This window comes from Aspergillus vadensis (assembly GCF_003184925.1).
Source record: "Aspergillus vadensis CBS 113365 unplaced genomic scaffold BO88scaffold_1, whole genome shotgun sequence".
In the NCBI taxonomy this organism is placed as follows: Eukaryota; Fungi; Ascomycota; class Eurotiomycetes; order Eurotiales; family Aspergillaceae; genus Aspergillus; species Aspergillus vadensis.
Window position 1 is genome coordinate 2,006,839 of NW_020292039.1, and position 24,931 is coordinate 2,031,769.

The following is a 24,931-nucleotide window of genomic DNA, read 5'->3' on the forward strand; positions in this document are numbered from 1 at the left end:
ATAAGATAGGATTTGCTGTTTCTGATTATTTAGATCTCTGAATATGGAGAAAGGAAGTATTATATAGAGCTTAGTCGCTCAATCCAGTTACCCAGACGACATACTATCTGCTTTTTTGCATGCCGTCTAAACATACTATGATATAGACATTCGCTCTTCTTCATTTTCAATTGCATACTATCATTTTTGCCATAATATTCATCATGGTCAGACTATCAGACCAGGAAGATATTCCTAACGAAAAACCCCATGATCCAACAAACCAGTCTTCTGCCTCTCTCCCACCCATCGACCACGGCAAAGATGCCTGGTTCTTCCTCGCCGCCTGCTTCGTCATGGAAGCCCTAGTCTGGGGGTTCGCCTTCACCTACGGTGTCTTCCAAGATTACTACAGCACACTCCCCATGTTCCAAAACTCCAACAACATCGCCATCATCGGAACATGCGCAATGGTAAGTCGGCCTTCCCATCCCTCTCCTCACCTCCCTCCAACTAACTAAAACACCCCCAAAACAGGGAATAATGTACCTCGACCTCCCCATAATCTTCACCCTCTACCGCACCTACCCTCACTACCAGCGTCTGGGCTGCGCCCTCGGCGTCCTAACAATGTGTCTCTCACTGGGCCTCTCCTCCCTCTCCACAACCACCACCCACCTGATCATCTCCCAAGGCATCTTCTACGCCATCGGCGGAAGCATCGCCTACTCACCCTGCATCCTCCTAATGGAAGACTGGTTCGACCAACGCCGGGGCTTCGCCTTCGGCGTCATGTGGGCCGGCACCGGTCTAGGCGGCGCGATCCTCCCCATTGTCATGGAAACACTCCTCGATCGATACGGATTCCGGATAGCGCTGAGAGGGTTCGCGGTCGTGCTGTTCGTGCTGACAGCCCCGTTGGTCTGGTTCGTTAAGCCCAGAGTGCCGCCTGCATTGCGGAATAGCACCGACCCAACACAGCAGCAACAACAATCACCACGACCGCGACTCAAGGAGATCCGATTCCTCTGGACATCAGGAACATTCCTCCTCTTCGAGCTATTCAACATGATAGAAGCAGTGGGGTACTTCCTCCCGTCTATCTATCTACCTTCATATGCAAGAGCCATCGGCGTCTCATCCGGCAGCTTGGAAGCCCTCACGGTGATATTGTTCAACGTTGCCTCCGTGGTAGGGTGCGTAGTTATGGGGGCGATTATCGACCGGTGGGACGTGACGACCTGTATTCTGGTCTCGACTGTGGGATCGACCGTGGGCGTGTTTCTGATCTGGGGGTTTAGTGTTTCGCTAGGCCCGTTGTTTGTCTTTGCTATCGTGTATGGGCTTTTTGCCGGCTCGTATACGAGTACTTGGCCGGGCATTATGAGGGAGGTGGTCAGGAAGGATGGTGCCGCTGAGTCGAGTATGGTGTTTGCTTGTTTGGCGGCTGGTAGGGGCGTTGGAAATATTGTCTCCGGACCGTTGAGTGAGGCTTTGTTAAAGGGGATGCCGTGGGCTGGGGAGTTGGGGTTCGGGTTTGGGTCTGGGTATGGGAGTTTGATTGTTTTTACGGGGGTGACGGGGTTGGTGGGGGGTGGGAGTTGGGTTGTTAGGAGGGTGGGGTGGTTGTGATGGGTATATAGAGAGGATTGTTAGGGGTAAAGTTTTCAGAGCTTTTTAGTTTTGTTGTAGATGTGTCGATGGATGGTTTGTTGGTTGTCATTGTATAGCTTCAGCTGGTCTGTCGCTATGCGTCTCCTACATGGTCAGCCTTATTTGGAACAGTGCCATTTTCACATGTCACAACGCCATCAAATAGGAGTTGACAATTAATAGCTTCTTACCCTGACTAGGAGCCAACTGGTCACTTTACTGTTGTGGCTGACTTACTAGCAGGAATTACTTACGGACCCTTCCGCCCCAATGTCAGCCCGATTCCTGATATAGTTAACGTTAACATCTACTCTGTACTAGCTTCTTTATCTTGCGCAGGAATCCCAGCCCGTAATTCAACCCAACACCAGAAAACAACGAAAAAGAAAGCCACAAAGTCATCATTACTTCGAGTTAATAATGAGATCCTCAAAGACGCACCTCCCCACCGAGATACTCCGCCAGATCATCCACCACCTCCTACCCCAACTGTATCTGCCGGAGTTGTTGCGTGCGAGGAAAGTGAATAGTGCGTGACCACCACTCAATCCTTCTCCCTGAGCATTCTACTGACAGAAATGCAGGCCTTTTCAACGAAGAGATCATCGACTATCTTATAAATGGCGAGGATCTGGATGAGTTATTTACTTTTTTGACTAAAGAGAAACTGGACTCATCACCATGGGGTACTTTCCCTGATCGACTGAAGCGGCTTTACCTGCAGCGAAAGTTACGAGAGCATTCGCACAGACCATGTGCTTTTACGTATTTCGTGCAGGAAGTGATAGAGTACCAGTTGGGGGATGCTCCTGCGTTGGAGGACAAGGAGAAATTGACTGAGGAGTTGATTGATGTGGCGATAGCGGGGAACAATGATCCATCAAGCATGTTCCATCGCCAGGTATGTCAGTGGTGGATTGATAAAGTGGACAACAGGTTCAATGAGCCGATTGAAAAGTCGATGCCGATTATCTTGGCCTGTATGGCCATCTTACGGGGGGATTGTGCGGAGCTGAGCAGAGCACTGCGGAACGGTTTGGATCCAGAGCAGCCATGTCTACGATTTGGGGTCATCCCGATGAGTGTCGCAGCTCAAAGAGGGAACAGAGAGATCGCTAAAATTATGGTGGAGCATGGATGTTCCATGTGGTACACCCTGATCTATAGAATCCCCATGAGTGCTTTGGCCATGGCTGCGATATCTCGGAACAAAGAGGCGCTGGGAATATGGCTTGAGCATCATCACCAAGAGAAACACGCTGACCCTACTAAGCCGTTTTATGCATGCAGGCAAGCATTTGAGAAATTGGCGCGCAGGGGCGATGTAGAGCTGATGGAATTCTTTGTGAAGCGGTATCCCCGGGTATTGAATGATCTCCTGGGGCCGTTGCGGCTGGCTGTTTGCTTCACACAGTTTGCAGCGGTGCGATGGCTGTTTGCTCGTCTCAGCGCTCCTCTTACACCTGACCAGGGTAGACTGTTGCTGCTCAGCGCTATGGAAGGCCCCTGCGCCTGGCAGCGAATATCACAGATGGTGCAGCTGCTTCTGGAACTTGGAGTTAGTCCAAATGGGGAGTCTCGGCATAGGACGCCATTGCAAAAGGCCGTGATAGCTGGACAAGAAGAGATTGCCGAGATACTGTTGCAGTATGGAGCGGATGTAAATGAATATCATCCGCGTAGCGCGACAGTGGGTAGACAAGCCCCGCTGATGTTAGCTATCCGGCAGCGGTCTGTGTCTATGGTTCGGCTGCTCTTGAGAAACGGAGCAAATCGGACATATATCATGAAGCGCAAAAGGTACACGATCCATGAAAATAAGAGACAAGTACAGAATATGGAAAATGCGCTGATTGGGCTTGGATGGGAGGAAGAGCAGGTAAGGAGACATGGAGGCTGGGACTACTGGGTGCTCTCGGAAAAGCTGCCGCCAGTGACTCCGAAGCAGGAAAACAAGTCCGGCGTGTTCGGAAAGGCATTCCAGTCCCACACGTGACCCAAGAGCAGCCATTTCCCGTTTGGGAGAAGAAACGAAAGGGGAGGGACTCCCATTCTGGAGGAAACCAGAGTCCTTTCCTCCCGGTGAATTTGCCCGCAAAGGTGATGCCATCCCATCCCCATCCCATCCTATCCCTCCCCCCGTCCGTCCCCTTCAGCCATCCATCCCCAGTCCCCGTCATCTCGCCTATCCTTTCCATCACCCTTTATTCACGATCCAAATACCGCTGTACGTAATTCAAATTTAGCTTCTTTTTTTTCCCATCCCACGGCCTTCCCTTCGCGACTCTATCGCGTTCTCCGTCCTTTTTGACCTTCTCTCCGATTTTTCCCTTGCGGTCGCCCTTCATTTTTCTGCGCGGATGGTCTGAACCGCCACCCCGACCTTCGCTCACGTTCGCGTCTTGTCGGCCTGGAATCTCAGGTATCTGTCTCTCATCCTGCCTCGGTGCTACCCACGACTCTTTCCAGTAGTACGACGAGGGACTTTGTCGCCTTTCGGACTGAGCTCGTCGGGCCGACAATCCTGCGATCACTCCTATCACCGTGGCCCCAATCCCTAAATACTTCCCCCCCAGTGGCCGATACGACGGGCAATGGGGGATGCCTCCTCTATCGGTCTACACGCCTTTTGAATCCCTCCTCTTCTTCCAGTCTCTCGCCGGCCTAGAATCTCCTCCCGCGAACTTCGTCTCCATCTCCGATGTGCTCCGCAACAACCCCTTCATTCGAGAGAATGCCGCCTACGATGCGGCAAGGCTCAGCCCCGAAGCCTTGGAGGATCTCTATGCGACGCTGATGCGAGATGGCTGGGATTCAGCAAACGCGGGACCCAACGGTCACCATGCTGAGAGCCCGGCCCCCAGTAACCCCAAGAAGCGGAAGATATCCAGCCCTCGAGCGGACGGACTGGCGGACAAAGGTTACAACCACGCCAGCAAAGTGCCCAGGCTAGTGTCGCACCTATATGCCAGATACAAGGAGCTGGTAACGCGGGAGATTCAGAATGAAGAGCAGAGGTATAGGGATATTAGGAAAGAGATCGATCAGCTACAGGAGGAGGAACGCGATGCGCTCTCGGAGACCTCCGCAAGACCCCCACCAGCGCAACCGATTGCGCCAGCGAAGCAGGAGCCCGCGCCAGAACCAATGGATGTGGATGTGAAGGAACAGAAGCCAATTCAACGACCCCGCGATGAAGCTCTGCCAGTTGCGACCCCGTCGGTAGCTGCTGATGTTAAGCAGCCTCCACTGGAACCGCAGCGGAAGGAGCTGGATTCAAGCAAGCAGCCCGCGCAACCTGTCGCGCGCCCACCGCAGGAACCCCAGCCTCTGGCCGCGCCGTCGGTACAGCCCGTCGAACTGCCACCGACAAACAAGGCAAAGCTCCAGCAACAGCCTCAGCCTCAGCCACTGCCGCAACAACAACCTCAACAGCCATTACAACCGGCACCTCGTCCTCAGTCCAATCCTCAGGTAGCGACCGGTCGGCCGCCTCAACCAGCCCCGAATGGAAAGGCGTTCCCGACACCATCTCAACCAGCTATTGTGCCCAAGAATGCCCCCGTAAACCACGCACCAGTGGCCGCGCCACCGGCTCCGTCGCCAAGACCGCTCAATGCCTCAGTACCCAGCCCAAGTGTCGCACGCCCTCCCGCTGTTACACCTTCGCAAGCTCCACAGAAGGCAAGTGTGCCAGTCCCTTCCACTCCGCAACAGCCAGTTCTGGCCAGCAAGCCCTCTGCCAAGGAAGGACAGTCTGTTCCAGCTGCTAGCCCGGCGCCTCAGCGACCTCCGCCCCAGGCTAGTTTCCAGCAGTGGTCTCTAAACAAACCTCCACAAACGCCACAACCTCCCCCAGCTTTCGCAAAGCCGAAACCAGAGCCGACGAACGCCGCTGTTTCTGGGCGACCGGTTCAGTCTCCCTTCCCTCCACCTACCCCAGCCTTCGAAAACAAGAAGGGACCGCAAGGACCACGCCCAACACCTGCTCCGTCGACTCCAGGACCTGTGCCTGCGGCCGCCCACACACCTGCCCAGAACATACCACCACCCGCGTTCCAGACCCCGGTTGGACCTGCGCAGGGTTCCATCCTTTCGCGGCCACCGAGCACGCGGCCTCTCCGGCCTTCGATTGACACGGGCGTTCTTACACCTGGCTCTCTCACACCATGGAAGCGGACTCCACGGTTGAGCATCCCCCACTCTCCTCGTTCGCCCGAACGGCCACGGCCTGAGGAGATCAGTCCTATCAGTGAGAAAGCGCCGTCTTTGCCGGGTTCTCGTGAGCCGACGCCGGAGGAGCCTGAGCCTCGCCGTCGAAAGCGGAGGACCGAGACGAAAAGCAATGGAACTGGCGCTGATCAGACCCTGTCGATTGATGCAGAGAGCAAAGGAGGGACTAAACGGAAGAGTGAGAGGGGAACGCTGTCTAGCGGTAAGGACCGTGACAGAAGCACAGCGTCGTCCCGAAGCCGCGGAAGGTCTGTGTTGTCGCGGGACGAAGAGTCCACAGCGGATACGGGGACTGGCTCCCAGGCGAAAATCAAGCATGAAGTACCCAGTACTCCAGCTGGTATCTCAGAAATGGCAGAGCCCGAACGTCCTTCGGTCAGTCGGCCGAGCAGGGGGCGGCCGAAGCGCAAGCGTGCTCCGAGTGAGAGCCTAGAGGCCGAACCTACTCAGTCGGAGCTGAGCCAGCTCACTCGCGTTGATCCTAATCAGTCGACGTCCTATGTAGTCTGCGCGCGCAACTTCCCCCGGACCGGAGCTCCCATCATGAGTGAGCTTAGCATGCACAAGGTTGCAGGCACCTTTTCAAAGCCGCTGACAGAACGTGACGCACCGGGATACCGCGATCTTATCTACCGACCGCAAGATATCAAGACCATCAAGTCACTGATTCACCAGGGTAGCAGGGCGCTGGCGGCGGCTACAGAGGCAGCGAGCACACCGGCAGGCGACGGGGAATCACCGGCGCCGGGTACAGGGACTCCTTCGAAGAATGCAGTCCTTATGTTGCAAAAGACAGAGGACATTATTCCCCCGAAGGGTATTGTGAATTCGGCGCAGCTGGAGAAGGAACTGATCCGTATGTTCGCCAACGCCGTGATGTTCAACCCTATCCCTCAACGTGGCTTTGGGCCTGCCTTCCCTATGATCAGTGATAGCGGGTCAAGAGAGAGCACACAGGTTCCCGAACAGGAGGAGGGCGGTATCATCAAGGACACGCTGGAAATGTTCGAAGATGTCGAGCAAGCTGTTACGCGATGGCGCGCGGCGGAGCGGACGGCGGACGAGTTCGCCAGCAAGAGCATTCTCTCGCTGCGGCGAGGAAGTGCCAGTGACCTCAACACGGATAGTGCGGATGAGGTCAAAGGATCATGAACGATGTATGCCGCACTGTAGCGTACTTGTATGATGTATTATTATTATTATTACCCACATGTTCGGAAAATAGACGAATGCTTTCCACATGTTCCGCAAAGAGAACATGGTAATTCTATTTCATAACCATGAGCTTTTGTATCCCAGACAAACCTAAATCACATCTATAGTCATTCATATGCATCATGCAAAAACATCACTTGACATCATCATAAACCTCACGCCGCAATTGCCTGACCCGGCTTCGTCCTCCCCAGCCCCTCCTTCGCATAAAAGTCCATCGGATACACCCCATTATTCTCGGTCTCCCACCCTTCCCTCACCCCCAACGCAATCAACGCCTCATACGGCGTCAACAACGGCCTCGCAAACGCATACCCCCAATCAATACTCAACCGCGGACAAGCAATCTGCACCCAGCACTCCACATCCGCCATGGACGCCAACTTGCCCGGGAAAATCTCACTCAAGAGGAGATTCACAAACGGAATGCCCTTCTCATTCAAATGCCTCTCAATCATCGCCATCGTATTCGGATTTCCCTGCCGTCCCAACGACCCCAGAATAATCCCCCACTTCTTTGCCGACTTCGCCGTATTAATCGCATCCCGGCGCAGCGTGTGCATCTCATCATGAACATACGTCTCCCTGGACAACGTCCTCGAATACGGATCATACCGATACGCCGGAATAGCTGGGTTATGAATCATCGCGGACTCGAGATGGAATCGGCCGTCGCCGAGGTAGAGAAGGATATCGACTTCGTCAGCTGAGAGGGTCGGGGAGGTACATCCTAGGATTTCTCCCTTGGAGAGAGGCATGATCTGCGGGATGAGGACCTTGAAGCCTGCGCGCTCGAGAACGGGTTTCAGGCCGTGGAGGGTAGCGTTGAATTGGATCGTGCCGACAGTGGCGATTGTTTTTCCGGGTTGGAAGTTGCGTTCGAGGGTGGCGATTAGGTGGGTGGTGTCGATGCTGATGTCGACGAAGATGTAGAGGGTTTTGATTTTGGTTACGTCTACCGGGATCAGGCAGCTGTGGGCGTAGTGGACGAGTAGGTCGCACCCGAGTGCGCGCGCCGTGTAGTCGTCGATGCAGCAGGCGCCGTAGGTCACGTCGCCCATGATGAGGGTTTCGATGCCCGGGCAAAATTGGGTGAGGATGTCGGAGATGGTGGTAGCGAAGATGAGCAGGCCTTCGGGGAATTGGAGAGCCACGCGTTTGGCGCCGGAGGTGCGGATGCGGTGGATTGTCTTGGGTATCTCGAAGGAGTAGTTGCGTGGGAGGAGTTCGATGGCGGCGAGGATTTCGGGGTCTTCGAGGATCTCCGGAGGGACTTGATTTAGGGTGCGGGGGGTGCGGCGGGGGGCGGCTGTATATTGATAAAAGTGTCAGTTGGTTGGGAAGTTGGTGGTGAAGTTGTGAGAGCATGTAGTGTTGGCTGATGGAGGGGTACTGACCCTTTTGTATACTGGTAGTCTCGACATTTTGTGCGGTGGATGCATCCTTCTGTGCTTGGGCGTCTGCTGTTCGGCGACCGACGAATCTCTTCTTGGGCTGTCGCAGGGGGGCGCTCGATGGCGCGGAGTCTTCCGGTATGCCGTTCATGGTGTAATATGGGTGTGATAGAGTACGCTATGGAGCAGCGATAAAGTGACTCCAAAGTGGGATGATGGATATTTTAGGCTGAGTCAGCAGGGCGGGTCAGGTGGGGTCACGCCGTTCGGCCTCGGTCGGTTCTCCGCATTCCGCAGGACGAGCTGATCAGTTCATCCTGCCATCATCACTTCTCCTCTTTTCCAGGGAGCTGTCGCGTGGTCTGAATATTCATTCCTGTTGCTTATGAGTGTTTTGTACATGTATCACCGCTGATATCAATTGCCGAAATGATGACCTTCCGACCTCGAATGAGCCTCTTCTCTGCCCTTCGCACGGCCCCAGCTCGACGCCGCTTTGCGACTGAGGCGCGGTTAACCACGGACCATGTCCGCATCGTCGAAGTAGGGCCACGGGATGGTCTACAGAACGAGAAGAAGTCGATCCCACTCAAGACAAAGCTCCAGCTCATCGAGAAGCTGGCTAAAACGGGCGTAACGACAATTGAGGCAGGATCTTTTGTCCCAGCGAAATGGGTGCCCCAGGTACGTACGAACAGCCCGCATCCGGATTGAGAAGCAACGACGCCATTCCTCCTTGGAATACAAGACTAACACACATATGTATGATAGATGGCCAGCACTGCAGAGATCTGCGAGCACCTCCTCCAGACTCCCCCACAGTCGCAGAACGCTATTGCCTACAACTACCTCGTCCCTAATGTGCGGGGTTTAGAGAGCCTGATCAAAGTCATGGATGCCACAGGTGTCCCGGCAGATACGACAGGCTCTGCTACGAAACCTCCGACAACAACCGAGATATCCGTGTTTGTATCAGCAACAGAGGCATTCTCTAAGGCCAACATCAACTGCACAATCGAGGAGTCACTAGAACGCACCCGTCCGATCGTCTCGTTGGCAAAGACGAAGAACATCCGAGTGAGAGGCTATGTTTCTGTTACTCTGGGCTGTCCGTACGAGGGCCCCGATGTATCCCCAGCCAAGGTAGCTGATATCACGGCAACGCTACTTGAAATGGGAGCCGACGAGGTGTCGGTGGCTGATACTACGGGCATGGGCACGGCACCCCGCACCATGAAGTTACTGCAGGCTCTGAAGGCGGCCGGAATTGCGAATAATGATTTGGCGCTGCACTTTCATGATACGTATGGACAGGCTCTCGTCAATACCATTGTAGGTCTGGAGCATGGTATCCGCATCTTCGATAGTAGTGTGGGTGGTCTTGGTGGTTGTCCTTACTCGAAGGGTGCAACGGGGAATGTCTCGACGGAGGACCTTGTACACACCATTCACGGTCTGGGCATGCACACCGGTATCAATTTGGAGGAGATGGCCAAGATTGGTTCCTGGATTAGTGGGGAGCTGGGTCGGGCTAATGAGAGTCGCGCAGGCAAGGCCATACTGGCGCGGATGGAAGAGTGAATCAGTGCTTGCAGATAACTTTACAGTCGTGTTACATAGCAACCTTAGCCATCATTCATGTATTTGCTGGTCTTCCGCTAAGTGCACACTTTAGACTTTCGACGCATACAACTTTCGCAGTAGAGCAGAATTATATTGCACAATTTCCATAAACAGTAGACTATCTCTCATCAAACGGCCACAACCTCTCTGCCTTCTCCACCGTCATCCCCTCCTCCCCCCTGTCCTCAAACTCCCTCGCCGTCTCAATCCACTCATCATAAGCCGCCCGATGCGCATCCCTAGCCGCATCCCACTCCTCATTCGGAACCCAGCCATCAGAATTCGTATTCAAAGAGTGTTTGAGCCACAGCTTCAGACTCTGCACCGCTTCAAAGTCCTCATAGTCCTTAGCATGCTTTTCCCGTTCCTCATCGGTCAAAGAATACGGGCACGTCCCATGCAATCCCAGCTCAGACCACCGATCCGATAGCTCAATCAGTTCTTGACGAATAGCAGTCGCGCTATCTCTCCAGGTTGTGTGGGTGTAGTGGAAGAGTCGGAATAAGGTCGGATCAAGCAGCCTTGCGGGTCGAAGTTTAGGGGTTAGACCTTTCATGCATACGTCGTATTTCTGATAACAAATCAAGGCATCTTTCCGCTCCTTCTCTGTATGAACGGTAGTGGGTTCGCCTTCCCTGTTTCCGAATATCTCTCCTTCGATGTCTTGAGGAGGAGTGGCGAAGTCGGGAGTCTCGTTGGCATAAATGAAAGAAGGCTCGATGCTTGTTGATTGCCAGTCTATTATGCCAGTGATGACAGTAGCATCTTCTGCTGAGACATAGATGTTTCTCTTGTGAAAGTCAGGGTGCACTAGGGCTGGCGCAGCGGCATCCTGGATGCGTTTATCTTCGATAAGCCTCTGCATCACTTTTTGGCTTGTACGGAGCAATTGAACGTGATCTTGAATCGACCCTTGGTGAGGGAGGCTATGCTTGCCATTTTCTTCTTGTGGTAGTCGAGAGAAGCCGGTCTCAATCAGACCTGTGCAATAGCTTGTGAGGTCACGCCCTATATTGACACGCTGTGTTAGGAATTGGGCGTAGTATATGAGGGTACGAGGCTAACAAGGACCACAATCAGGACTTGGCCCTCCGTAGAGCTCCAGCTCTCCTGGATTTCTATTCCAAAAGACTGGACTGCAGTGCGGCCCGATACAGAACCCTTGTTCGAAGGGGATTTTCAAGTGCGCTTCGAGAGGCGCATCAGCAAAGTATAGACTTCCATAAGCTGGGAAGTCCAGAGACGCCATCTGCTTGATTGTCATCGACAAAGCTTTGGTGCAAAGCATGTGTTGCTCTGAGTTCATGTGAAGCCAGATCTGATGAAGTTGCACTCCTTCAACATGCTCCTGGACGATATACTCGGTTCCGATCGGATTAGCTGGATCGTCACTCCAGTCTAGGACTTTGGGTATTGGAAGTGACAGCTTGGATCGTACTACATCATTGGCATTATCAGTGTCTTATGCAAGTTGTATCATGCACAAGAGGGCCAGGTCCAGCCTTACAATATGTCATTGTTGCGACTTCGGAATTGGTTGTCAATCTTGGAGGGCCAGCAGTAGCAGTCGGCAGCCTTGCTACGATACGAGAGCCTGTGTCCATGGTAAAGATAAAGACCCTATTGAATCCACCTTCTTTCTTTTCGTACTTCGCAACCTTCGTTGCGCCTAGATTCAGATGGATGACTCTGTCACAGAGTGCAGGAAAATTGAACTGTATGCGGCGACAGTCTCGCTGGAGTTTGTCGCGATGCAGCCATCTTTCTCCGGTGTATATGTATGGATCGTCTTCTAGAATTGATGGTTAATAACGACGTAGTTCTGCTATAGAGTAAAGTATACCCACTAGGATGTGCTTTTGAGAGTTGGTGATCAAGGAAGGGGTGTGACGACGGAGTGCTGTGTTCATTTGCATATTCGGATACCGATTGCCGCTGTTGCCAGGAGCGAGAGGATCGCAGAGACTGTGTGACTGATAAGGGAAATCGTGATCGTCGCAAAGACCGGAGCATGATTGCTCGTGGTTTAATATCTCCGGATAATTACCGTATACGGCAGCGGTTGCTATTAGGTATGTGTTGAATGTGTCTAACTCCTTATGTTATCTGAAGCCGAGCCCGATGTGGCACCAATCAAGAAGAATGATTTGGCGCTCACTGACTACGGTTGATTACTCCTTGAAATTGACCTGTCAATAAGAAAGTATAGTATTTACACTCTGGTCCCAAATCTATCTCTTTGTATTTAGTTTCCCGTGCACTGCTTGGCCAATAACAAACCGGCCCTATTCGCTCCAAAGCACTTTATCTAGAGTATAGATCAGCAAGCAGGTAAAGGAACCGGATGTAAAGAGACTTTATCAACAATGGTTCAGAGATGTATTCACAACTGACCATGAAAGATCAGGAGCATTCGAAACATATTCGATGCCGGCATAATAATATACAAATATAGCTCAGGACGAGAGAGGAGAGGGGGAAGAAAGAGCTCTATAACCATTATACAATCATTAACCAACGCCACTCATGCACCAAAGTCAACCTCCACATGCACCTTGTTTTATATAGATCAACATCCACGGACATCAAACAGAGAAATGACATCTCAGTCTCTAGAAATCCGTAACCCGTCCACCGTAGCTCCAGTCACCCTCAGCACCCCACCTCAGAGGCTCATTCTTCGGTCCACCAATCTCTCCAGTCTTGGGGTTCTTCTCTCCTTCAAACTCAGGCTTCACTCCATACTTCACATCGGGATGAAGCTCCTCGCCCTTGCCGGTGGCGTTGATCTCAGCTGCCACTGCAGGCTCCGAGTCGGGCGATTGGTTGATTTGCGGGGTGCTGAAGGCGCCGGTAGACTTGCGCTGGAGCTCTTCGAAGATTTCTTGCTCCTCTTTAGGGAGACGAGGAGGAGCCGGACCGCTAGCAAATGCGAAGGGAGGCTTGTCGGAGAGGAGGGCCGCGCGGGTTGAGAAAGCGCGGAGAGGGAGAGAGGATTTGGCGGGGAGACGGATTGCGGTGCGGAGGAACATTGTGGTTGTTGATTATAGTTCGTCTTATTGTTCAGGAGATAATGAGATAATGTTAATCTCCGTGGTATAATCTGGTCTTGCTTGAAGCTGGTGGAGAATTGGAGAAAGAAGATGCGGAGTGGCGGAGGTCGGGACGGAAGAAGGAAGAATCGCGATGGCAGAAAGCATTACCCGATAAGCCCTGATCGTCCCGATAGCACTCGGCCTTTCTGCCGGGTGCATTGCGCCCCCGGCGGTGGGTTGGATGGACAGTAAGCCATGATGAGATGGGTGCCTTGATTGCTCGTAAGTGAAATTATTCTGGATGTCTGGTGGTTCTGCTCACTCTACTTATCATTGTATGCATGCTTCATATGCGACACCGCGAGATGGAATCGAGGTCCGACAACTACTACTGCATTGAGTAAGGCGTCACGTGGGACCGCCCTTTCTGGGCGGATGAGCGTGACACGCTTATCATCCTTCAGGTACCTACCAAGTAACTACCACGTTCACCGTCAATCCGTTTCGCCATGAGAATGCCCCATTGCAGCCTCCCTACTCCCTGATCGTACTGAATATTGTGTTCAGTCCTGCTGTATTCGTTCTGGGACGTTATTTGTAGCATACTAGAACCACTCGGATCCCTTCCTTCCCCTATCAGGTTATGTCTTCTGCTCCTGACGGGCAACCAATGCTGCCTCTTCCTGGAGCCCCGTCTTCTTCATGGTCCCGGTTTCGTGAGAGATTCGGTGCACTGTTCCATGGCGCTGACCCCAGGGTCTGTGCTGCATTCTGGCTACTTGGTAAGCCGTCGACTGTCTTGTAGACTCCGCGAACTGATAAGAACTCTTCGTGGCTCACTAACCGGCATGCGTGAAATGCAATAGGCTTGATCAACAATGTCCTCTATGTTATCATTTTGTCCGCTGCCCTCGATTTGGTAGGGCCTAGTATCCCCAAGGGCGTTGTTCTTCTCGCAGATGTCATTCCCTCATTCGGAACGAAGCTGATTGCACCCTACTTTATCCATTTGGTTCCATATCCTGCTCGGGTATTGTTCTGTGTGCTATGTTCAGCTCTGGGTATGCTTTTAGTGGCCCTGAGCCCAGCATATACAGATGGCGGTTCAATTTACACCAAGATCGCGGGTATCATTCTGGCGAGCTTGTCGAGCGGAGGAGGTGAACTGAGCTTCCTCGCACTGACGCACTTCTACGGCCCGTTTAGTCTGGCAGCCTGGGGCAGTGGTACCGGAGCTGCCGGGCTGGTCGGTGCTGGTGCGTACGCCGTTGCAACTACCTCTATGGGGCTCAGTGTCAAGTCGACGCTCCTAGCAGCTGCCTGCCTACCAGCGATCATGGTGGTGAGCTTCTTCGCCATTCTGCCAAGGGCCCCCATACGGACATTGCCTGCTGCACCTGTTGAGTATCGTGCGATTGACCAGGAGGATCGGGATCAGGATGACCCTCTCGATGAGCGGCACGGTCTACTCGGCTCGTCAGTTTCCCCAAGCCATAACAAAGGGAGCGACGCGAGTCAGATGCTTAGCTTGCGGGTGTTTAAAGCCAACCTGCAGCGAGCCAGGGGTCTTTTCTTTCCCTTGTAAGTGCACGCTAGTGTCATCAAGCAATGATTGGCATGCTTACTCTTTTCCCGCACAGTATGCTTCCCCTGCTGCTAGTCTATGTGGCCGAATACACGATCAATCAAGGTGTCTCTCCAACCCTTCTGTTTCCACTTGAAGATTCGCCGTTCGAGCATTACCGTGCGTTCTATCCCGCGTACAATGCGATCTATCAGGTTGGTGTTTTCATCTCTCGATCGTCGACCCCTTTCTTCCGCATTCACGATCTCTACCTTCCGTCACTGCTGCAGATCATCAATCTGGTCGTCTTGACGTTAAACGCCTTATTTGACTTCATCCCAAGCGTGTACATAATCTTCATAATCATCTTCTGGGAAGGGCTGTTAGGGGGACTGGTTTATGTCAATACTTTCGCCGAAATTGGGGACCGGGTACCGAAGGAGGACCGCGAATTCTCACTCGGAGCGACGACTGTCAGCGATTCCGCCGGAATTTGTATAGCGGGATTTCTGGGAATGGTGTTTGAGGTCTGGTTGTGTGATTGGCAGGTCGCCCACGGTCGCGACTATTGCCGGAAATTATGATGAGTAGAGGAGTCTAGAAAGATAAGGGAAAAGAAATGCTATACTATTCTAACTTATATATAATATGTATAATATATATTCATATATATATTAGATGTGAATCCCTCATGCATCATTGGCTTCCGTAGAGGCATTCCGGAAATGCCTGAAGAGGAATGGCACATGAGTTCTTTCGTGGCGGGATTTGCATGTGACCGTGCTCTCCCGTGACCTGGCACGGGCAATCTTCCGCCTTTTCCCTTCGCCCACAACAAACTACGTCCGTACTATCCTGCTATCCACCATTCAGCTAGCCACCGCGGGGGGCCATCAGTGATCGACACCAATCCCGGTTATTCGAGGGCTGCTTACTGACGCTACCCAGATGACTGGATCACCATGCATCCACTGGTGGGGATTTCACATGCAGCAACTACGTTTCTTCAGCTGAACCATGGATCCCTCGCTCTACACCAACTAACTACCCTCTGTCTTTCCCCCCACATACCCCCGTACTTGGGTCACTGAACTGTGCCATTATTGACATACTTCGATCATAAACAGGCTAGTGCTCTGCTTGCCGGTTGCTCACCTGTTCCTCTTTTACAGTGGTTCGCCGCTTTTGTCCATTCTTTGTCCTTTCCTTACTGCCCCTCCCATCATTTCAATGCGCAGTTGAAATATGAATTTTTCCGTTTGATTATCTTCCACTATTTCTCTTCTGTATACTTTTTAAGCATCTTGTATATTTCATAGAACGTCTTCCAGAGCCCTTATAGACTGCTGCTGCCTGATTCATACCCGGGGTTGTCTTGGTAAAATGATAGGTAACTGACGGCCCAGCGAACCTCATGGGATGTCATGAGTCTTCTGCTAATATATACATCCAGACCACGTCCTTGGGCGGCCATCTACAAAGTTCCGGAAGATCCAGGTTCTCGCTGTACTTGTATTCTGGTCTACCTATCTGTTAAGGTGCGGCTCGTTTGTTCGTCCCTTACCGCTGTTTTGCTGACAGGTCAATCGTAGAGGAAACAAGAATGGCCCTCCTTTTATCCGCAAGATCTCGTCGCGCCTTTCGAAAAAGCTGAGCGTCTGGCAAACCACTGTCCTTGTTTTCCTCTGGCTCTACATTTGCCGCAATTTTGCGAAAATTGTCGGCCTTGAGTGCCCTGAGCCTTTAGCCAACCTATACTCGCGCTCCTTTTTCCGGGCAACATGGATCGCGACAGGATTAGACGCTGGGTTTTGGACGGCAATGGGGATAAAGCCAAAGTGGCTACGAGATATTGCGTCTCTGGTTTTCTCTGGTTACTACCTTATCGCAGCAGAACAGGCAGATGAGAAAGTTCGCCGGGTACGTGCTACACTCACAGTAGAGCATATGCGTGTGTCTTGGAATAAGAGCACCACACCGTATCTCTGGGCACTCGCCAAATTGGGCCGCCCGCGGCTCACGAGGTACCCTCCGCGTGCCATCCGTATCTCCCGACCAGCGTCCTCGATCTACAAGGAGCCGACAAATGCATGGCTTTACTTCGATGGGTCATTGACTGCGCTACGTGATCAAACATGCATTGTCCTCGATGTTCCTGGGGGTGGATTTGTTTCGATGAGCCCTCGGCATTCCGAAGACCGACTTCTGGCCTGGGCGGCGAGAACCAAAGTTCCCGTACTGAGTCTCGACTACAAGAAAGCACCGGAGTACCCGTATCCGTATGCTTTAAACGAGTGTTATGATGTATATCATTCCATTGTCTCTACCCGTGGGCGGTGCTTGGGCCTCAACGGACGGACTCGTCCTCGTGTCGTCATCACTGGTGATAGTGCTGGTGGTAATCTCGCCACAGGCGTCACCCTTATGATCCTTCAATCCGGCAGTACACATGCCTCTAGATGGCAAGGACAAAACATGCTTCCACCCCCGGACGGGCTGGTTCTACCCTATCCCGCGCTAAACATGAAGATAGAAAGCTGGATGACGGAAGAGCAAATGGCGTTGATCCAAGAGAAAAGCACACGTCGAACCAATGAGAGCGTGCTCCGAAGGAAAGATATGGATTATCACCGGTTGACGCCGTTTACTTCTCCGGGAACGTCGTTCGGAGATTTCCAGCGTGACTCTTTCTCTGATGCAGACTTGGAAGTTGGAAATTTGGTTGACGCGACCTCGGAAAAATTGGCGCAGCAACAGAAGATGGACATTCCTGAAAATGAAGCGGCTGCTATCACTGAGCACCAGCCCAAGCAGATCCAAACACGGCTGGCCGTCTCGTCGATGATATCTTACGTCAATGATCGTATATTAACCCCTGAGATGATGAGGGCAATGATCATCCTATATATCGGACCGCACAACCTCCCCGACTTCAATACGGACTACCTACTCTCCCCAGCCTTGGCTCCCGAAGACCTCCTAGCACGCTTTCCCAAGACGTACATTATCACCGGAGAACGTGACCCTCTAGTCGACGACACGGTCATCTTCGCCGGGCGACTAAGACAAGCTAAGCTCCGCCAATTTCAGGAACGACAAGAACTGGGCCTCGAAAAGTCTTATCGTAGGTTCAACGCTAAAGACCACGTCGAGGTATCCCTATTGCCCGGTATCTCTCACGGGTTCATGCAAATGGCAGGCTTCTTTCCCGATAGCTGGAAGCACATCTATCGCTGCGCAAGTTGGATTCAAGATCTATTCGATCTCGCTCAGGCTAAAAGATCATCCTCTGGTTTTACCAAAGCCCTCGCCAACGGTACACAGATACCAAAGGGACCTAAGTCCGTTCCTCGCGGAAATAACTCGCGCAATCATAGACGCCATCTCACCGGAGAGTCATCCGGCGACGAGGATAGGCCTCTCGAGATAGGCACCAAGAAATTGACACCACTGACGCCACTGCATCGCAGCTCCAGCGCACCCATCGACAGTACCGATGTTGATAGTCAAGCTATCGCTGCCAAGGATGGTGACAGCGAGGATGCTAAAAAGGAACGCATTCGTAGCGTCTCCCGAGGGCGAACTCTGCGACCAGGAATCACCAAGAAACAGCGTCCCATACCCATGAAGTTAACGATACCTCCTCGAGACGGGTATATCTCTGGATCGCCGAGTCCTGTTCCTTTGCGGGAGAGGAACCGAAGTATCAATAGCCTTGCCAGCGAGGAAGACCTGATTGACCGGCGCATGAATGGTATAGCTGGAGGGTTGATGGGAATTGGCGAGGGTGCTAGGACGCCTTAGCTACCGCTTTGGGGGGATGTGCATGCATTGTATTGGTTTTTGTGAGCTTATATAGATACCTTACTACACTTGAGCATTTTAGCGAGAATGCATACCTTATGTAAAATGTACCAGATTTAGCAACTGTAGGATATTGATACAGGAAGTAGCAATCTTTTGACATCGCCTGACGAACACGAGGCTGTGTTTGATACCGGTTATACGCGGAATTGGGTGAAACTGCAGTAAGCCCCTTGAATGAATCCACGTGGTGTACATGCATTCAATGTTACGTCGCATACCCTAACCTATAATTTCCTTTTGACTACCGATCTACATATGTACAAGTCACCAGACCCCCATTGATACATCATCTCATCTCATATATGCAACACATTCCCATCTGAAATCATCCAATCACTTCCTTGTCATCTTTTGGTCTCTATCAACTAAAATCAAGAGGTATAGTTCCCCTTCGCGGAAAGACTATCAATTCTACCAAGCAGGAACTCCAATTGGCGGTAAGCCGCGCCAGGAACGTACTGCGGGATTTCTATCACGCGAAGGAAAGAACGATCAGCACATTAAAATATTCATCGTAGACTGTTTGCAAGGAGATAGGATAAACTTACCATGACCAGACAAATACACCGAGCTGAAAGTCAACCCACGTTCGGTATGGGCCGTACCCAAGTACCCAGCACCCGCATCGAGGTTATACGGGTCGGGCTCATCGCCCCAGTACAGCTCCGCCAGACCGTAGTGGTAAGGAACGAAGAGCGGCTCCACGGGGGGTCGCTGGAACCCTTGCTTACCGTTCCAGGTCATGTTCTGGATAGTGGCGAGGGAGCCGTTCATGAAGAGGAGGTAATCGAGCCAGCCGTGGCCGATGATGGTGTTGTTAGTGCGTTCGATGACGCTGGGTAGAGGACCCCAGGAACTGGGGTCGCTGCCGTCGCCGTTGGCGAAGATGACGGTCTCCGAGCACACGGAGTAGTCGGTCGGAGGGACGTGCAGGATCTTCTGGACGTCGGAGCGGTTGAAGTAGTTGTCTGGGCCGAAGCCGAGGGAGGGGAAGCCGAGCACGTCCCAGAGGTAGGGGCAGAAGTCGATCAGGTGGTAGTAGTTGAAGCAGGGGTTGATGTCGTAGGCGGCCATGACGACTTCGTCCCAGACTTGGCAGTCCTCGGTGATTTCGGGGGCCGTGGGGAAGGGGGTGGGAGGCGGGTAGGTGATGGCTTTGTCGAGGAAGGCGTTGTAGCCGCACTTGTCGGCTTTGGCGTTGATGTAGGAGAGGAAGGTGGAGTTTAGTCGGAAGATGTTATTGTAGTGGTTGAGGTGGCGGACGGCCGGGGCTGGTGGGTGATGTGGTTAGTGATGGTGTTGGTGGTTGGTTATGAAGTATATGAGGGGAAACGTACAGTATATCATCACTGAGTCGCTGTTGATGGACGGGTCGTTGATCTGGATACCCTTCAAGTTGAAGTAGGTTGTATCCTCCTCGTTCAGCATGGCGTCGGCGATGTAAGGGATGTACATGCCCGCATAGCTTTCGCCGGTGATGTAGACCTTGCGGCCGTGCAGGTCGAAGGTGTCGACGAAGTGCTTGAACCAGCTGTTGAACTGGGCAGCCACGTCTTCCTCGTCGTTGACTGTCGAGGGGCCAGGGGAGAAACCTGTGCCGGCGGGTTGGTCAATGTAGACCACGTTGGTGAGGTTGGTCCATGAGTATGGATTGGGGACGGGCTTGTAAGTGCCCGGCTGCCAGAGAAAAGGGCCATTCTCTTGGAGCAGGCCATCTAGAGAACTACAGCCGGGGCCGCCATTGAGCCAAATGGTGATCTTTGTCAATTGTTAGCCCGCTGAGGCAGGACCGAGAGAATGGAACAACTACAAACCTCATCGCTGGCCTCTGGGTTCTGCGAGGGGAAAAACCAGAAGAACAGGCTGGAATTTCCAGTCGGCGTATTGGGGAGAAGACCGGCGTAGGACTCGCCGACGTCGAAATCGACTTCGGGGATGCTTGTGCCATTGACGAGGAATCCTGCAATTGAAATTAGTAAGACGGAGATATGCGGTTGGAGACGGAATGACGTACTTGCAGTCTTGTTTGTCAAATACTCAAAGTCGTTGGATCGGCGCTCAACGGGTACGGCGCGAGACGCTATGCTGCGATGTGTGAGAGGGGGCGGAACAGCCCGACGATGGGGATTTTGAAGACTGGCGGCCGTGCCGACCAGTAGCAACGAAGCAATTGCCGATGTAATCCGCATATTGTGGACTCTCTCTCGAAAACGGTGTGAGAAAAGAACTCACTAGAGCGGAGGATTCTGAGAGTTTCATCCATCGTTGGGGCATGGATGGTCCCTATTTATGTAGTTCCCCCGAGGCAAGGACGGCCCTTTTGCACATTAGGCAGCATTGCCAACAATGGACCCATCTCATGCGGAAGCGAGGTAATCGCGTGTGGGCTCATAGAGAAACTCTCCCTATTCAGGCAGGTCTCCGCTTGATTTGAGAGGGGATTAAGAGGAGGCCGTCGGAGAGCCGGACGGGGTCTGGAGAGAGGTAACGTTGGCCCGCAGTTGAAGTGGTCGGTGAAAGCATCGGATCTGCAGGAAACTGGATACTGACATCGACTAGGCAATCTAGTCGCGGAACGCGCCTGCGAATCACGAAGCGAAGTTATATGATGAGGAAATTGAGGAAATTGAACTCGATCCACTCGCCAGGATGTAGGTTTGAGGTTACCGGTAGCTACTCGCTCAGGACGACGTCGAATGACTGGCCATTATCAGGGCAAATGATGATGTGCTGATATCGGGTCGGGGGATATGCAGGGATACTAACTAACCGACGCAGGCTTCCTCCACTTCCGTATTATTATGACGCCACAGCCACGCTTCGCGTCGGCTTTGCAATGGCCTCCTGCCGACACTGAAAGGCTCAAAATCATTCATTCCTTCTTCGTTGTTGGTCCCTTAGGGTTGGGTTGTTCCCACGGACCACCGATACAACCCGTGGCCCACGAGCGTACCAATCACTGACCGAGAACCTAGTGTGTGTGGAACCCTATCGTACCTATCTCAACAGTAAGCTTCAGTAGTACACGAGCTGAGCTAGAGAAGAATGGGAACGAAGATGGTCTCCAACGCACTATACAAACAAATCTCCGAAACATAGTTAGGACCGCCTGGACTCGGCCAACATCAGTCACATTTGCGAAAGCATACCTTTGAGCTTAGCTAGCAAGCCAATATGCTCATTTGAAAGTCTGAAAGTTGGTCATCACTGGCCGCAAATTTCCAACATATAGGCAATGCAAGTTGCCGTATACTGTAGCTGGCTGAACACGGGACACGAAGAGACCCCGAGCATCCACAGGCTCTGTCACAAAGAATAGTCGTTCCAGAAATATAATATTGGGCCTGCATGCAGCAATTGACAGCGTGGCTGGCTGATACTCAACAGTTTTAAGCAATGCTCGTGATGCTTGCAAAACCCAGTTGTGCCTCGTCAATTGCCCTTCCGACCTGCAGGCCATTATAGGAGCCGTCCCAAGACAACACCCATCTGTTTCCGTCTTTATCAATAAGATCAAAACCCAATCTGCAAGGCATTGCATCGTAATATTGAAAGACAGAGGGGCATTAGAATCGAGAATCCAGGGAGCGTCTGAAACCTGCAGGAGTAGGAGTGGGCAGTGATGGCGAAAGCAAGTCTACTGATAGTCTGCTACGCTCACATGACGCTGCAAATGGGACAAACCACGGCCTTCTCATATTTACAGGTTTTTTTCTCTCTAGAAGACTCCTGAAGCCATGGAGCTGTCAGTCCCGAGTTGACCAAAACTCCCGCTTTCTAATCATCGGCTTTTAGTGCTCTGATTGATCTCTTATGTATCGAAGCGCTTGCAGAAGATGGGTCTTACGTCAATTTTGACGTCTCTCGTGGAAAAGCAAGCATGTTTCTGCATGATCCCGTGTCGTGGAAAAAGCAATCGCATTTATTGACTGGGTCACAGCTGTACGGAATCAATCGTCTATCATGCAGGGGATTAATGCCCTAGATCAGCAGTTCACCTATTGGCGAAGTGCCTGGCTGGTGGCATGCCGCTTTGTTGACGTGGACTAGAACATACGAACCGTCTTGATGCTTACAGCCGAAGAATTTGAGACCAGGACACTTCCAAGGGAGAGTTTATCCGAACCGCAGCTTCGGCTCTAAGAAAGACCTTATGGAGAAAAACACGCTGCAGAATAATGCCCAAAAAACACCTTTTCTCGACTAGATGTGGAACGAGAGACTTCCAGAAATCCTACGCTGATTTTAGAACGATACGCGATGAAGCCCATGGAGTCATGTTGGAAGAAATGAGACTGTGCTCAAGAGCCTATGTTGTTGGTCAAATAGCCCCGAGTAATGAGCGGTTCGTGATGTGAGTCCCGATTCATCTTAAGTTGCCGTTAGACATCCACGGATTTAACAGATCTATACATACTTGCCAACCGACCGCATGAGATCTTCGCACGAAACCGCTACTCGCACTAGCATGTACAAAGCGAAGTTGTGTGTAGATTTGCAGGGAGATTACTGAGAAGATATAAGTTGCCCAGACCATGGGGTTAGCTGACTCGGCTGTATTATCTGTCTGAGGGGAACCCGCAGTATGCATCTTCCCGGCTGATTATAAGGAAAGTACTAAGGACTTGTATCGAGTGACGCTCGAGCCCACTGCCTTGAATGAAGTCCCGACTTAAAATTGTCTACTATATCTGTTACTGGCAAGCAGCATGACGACTTCAACGAACCAAATGGGGCGATAGACGCATACCGTATCGCTGCATAACCGGAGATGATTGATAATCTAAGTCCAGAGCGCGACACGTTTGACGGGGTAAGAAGAATATGCCCTCCATCTTCTCCTATCCGATTGCGTTCATCCGGCCTCGGTAGCGCCCCGTGAAGTGCTTTACGGTCATCAAGTTGTCCCTGGATGATTGCGGCTTCATAGATTCGCGAGCCATAGAGGAAGTCGTGGCGCTGGCCCGGGGGTTGGGACTTTTGCTAAGCTTAGACCTCCAAAGTCTGGCTCAAAAGGCAGATCGTTCAAGTCGGATAACTGGGCCGATATATCCATATCGAGCGAACACCTTAAACTATTGGTTTAAGGATCGCTTCAAAATTCAAACTCTCGGTTCTGTTGGGCTAAACGTGAACAACCCATTGTTGGATTGGGTCCGCACCAGACGCGCTGATCGAACTTTGATCGCTGACTATCTTCTTGTCTCCGTTGACCAGAGTCGTGAGGCCCTGCGAAAATTGTTCTTCTAGCTTATCATCTTATCATTTGCGACCGAATTTTCCTACGTGATCACCATCCAATCCTTATTAGCAACAGACCGACCGTTGTGGCACACACCTTTTCACGGTCGGGAGCTGGGACGCGTTCCCTCTCTTTGGCAGCTAGTGGCATCATACCTTTGAACAATGCTGGGTGATTAACCCGACGCTAACACACGACGGCGGCTTTAGTTTAATGATCTGAAGGAAAAAGTATGCCCATTACTGTGCCTGGCCCGCTTCCGGTACTGCTGGACGTGATCGGGGTTCGGCTTCAGCAAAGGAACCGGCTGTTAGTCTCGTCTTCGAGTTTCCATGGACAGTGCAAGCATGCGATAAAAGAGGGGCGTTGATGAAGATACGAATGAACAAAGTGAAGCCGGCCTGCAATTGCCGGGATTGGCATGCAGCACCCAATAAGTCATCCGATTGCATCACACCGATGCACCAATGGGTGATGATGATCGTCATGAGGGAGAGGGGATAGGATCATCTTGATTGGATGGTCCGTCCGCCCATTGGAGCTGGTGCTACCGTAGGAGTGCCACTAGTCGCAAGATAAATGGGGTCTTCTGAATTAAACTCACGCAAGACGAGAGGTGCGAATATTCGGAACGGGGCTCCGCGAGTTGCCCAGACTTGATGCTTTCTATGCTTCTATGTCTACTATTCTTCAACCACAAACATATGAGCATGCCCCTGGAAGAAGCGTGGAATACAATGGCAATCGATGCATTGAATGCAAGGACTGTTTTTCAGCCAGTGAGGTTGCAGATCAGCTGCAGTCGGAGCAATAGTCAGAAAGTCAAGATGATGGGCATGACCGACGTGTTCCCTTCACCGCAGACGGGATCTCCATGAGGTGCTTCTCCCTGACATCCGAACCATCGCCGCCGACAATGGCGTGCTCTGGAGCTATACATCATCATCATCCCCATCCCCATCCACTTTCTCCATCTCGTGTGCTCGTCGGCATGTTACTTAACTCTGCCCTCCCAACGTCGCACAGGACCATGGATCTCTTGCTGTCTGGGCCTGCCCTCGTGTCACGCTTTGCCCCCTTTTAAATCCGACCATCCTCGTCCCTCCTGCTCCTCACTCACCGCATC

At 52.1% G+C, this 24,931-nt stretch overlaps 6 protein-coding genes across 6 annotated transcripts; 4 read left to right on the forward strand and 2 right to left on the reverse strand.

Annotated features, from left to right (window-relative positions):
* Positions 1–51: 51 nt before the first annotated feature.
* BO88DRAFT_378248 (putative MFS monocarboxylate transporter) lies at positions 52–1,611 on the forward strand (the record flags this gene model as incomplete). The annotated part of the gene is made up of 2 exons (XM_025704436.1): positions 52–452; positions 517–1,611. Exons 1-2 carry the CDS (start codon positions 204–206, stop codon positions 1,609–1,611), a joined length of 1,344 nt encoding a protein of 447 aa, XP_025568509.1. The 5' UTR covers positions 52–203.
* A 902-nt stretch (positions 1,612–2,513) lies between these two features.
* BO88DRAFT_400396 (ankyrin) lies at positions 2,514–3,753 on the forward strand. Its single transcript, XM_025705559.1, has one exon. The coding sequence runs from the start codon at positions 2,519–2,521 to the stop codon at positions 3,626–3,628; it is 1,110 nt and encodes a 369-aa protein (XP_025568510.1). The 5' UTR covers positions 2,514–2,518; the 3' UTR covers positions 3,629–3,753.
* Positions 3,754–3,930: 177 nt separating this feature from the next.
* On the forward strand, positions 3,931–7,126 carry BO88DRAFT_20782 (uncharacterized protein). Its single transcript, XM_025701905.1, has one exon. The coding sequence runs from the start codon at positions 4,234–4,236 to the stop codon at positions 7,015–7,017; it is 2,784 nt and encodes a 927-aa protein (XP_025568511.1). The 5' UTR covers positions 3,931–4,233; the 3' UTR covers positions 7,018–7,126.
* dph1 (2-(3-amino-3-carboxypropyl)histidine synthase) lies at positions 7,074–8,497 on the reverse strand. Its single transcript, XM_025705560.1, has one exon. It carries the CDS (start codon positions 8,139–8,141, stop codon positions 7,236–7,238), a length of 906 nt encoding a protein of 301 aa, XP_025568512.1. The 5' UTR covers positions 8,142–8,497; the 3' UTR covers positions 7,074–7,235.
* A 282-nt stretch (positions 8,498–8,779) lies between these two features.
* BO88DRAFT_440116 (CLN3-domain-containing protein) lies at positions 8,780–18,607 on the forward strand. Its single transcript, XM_025709760.1, has 8 exons — positions 8,780–9,158; positions 9,246–10,051; positions 13,742–13,914; positions 13,999–14,713; positions 14,773–15,223; positions 15,935–15,953; positions 16,150–16,234; positions 16,289–18,607. Exons 1-8 carry the CDS (start codon positions 8,904–8,906, stop codon positions 18,498–18,500), a joined length of 4,716 nt encoding a protein of 1,571 aa, XP_025568513.1. The 5' UTR covers positions 8,780–8,903; the 3' UTR covers positions 18,501–18,607.
* A 327-nt stretch (positions 18,608–18,934) lies between these two features.
* Positions 18,935–20,752, reverse strand: cpdS (putative serine carboxypeptidase (CpdS); the record flags this gene model as incomplete). Its single annotated transcript, XM_025710436.1, has 5 exons — positions 18,935–19,032; positions 19,112–19,834; positions 19,901–20,321; positions 20,378–20,523; positions 20,578–20,752. The coding sequence occupies 5 exons, from the start codon at positions 20,750–20,752 to the stop codon at positions 18,935–18,937; spliced, it is 1,563 nt and encodes a 520-aa protein (XP_025568514.1).
* Positions 20,753–24,931: the final 4,179 nt, after the last annotated feature.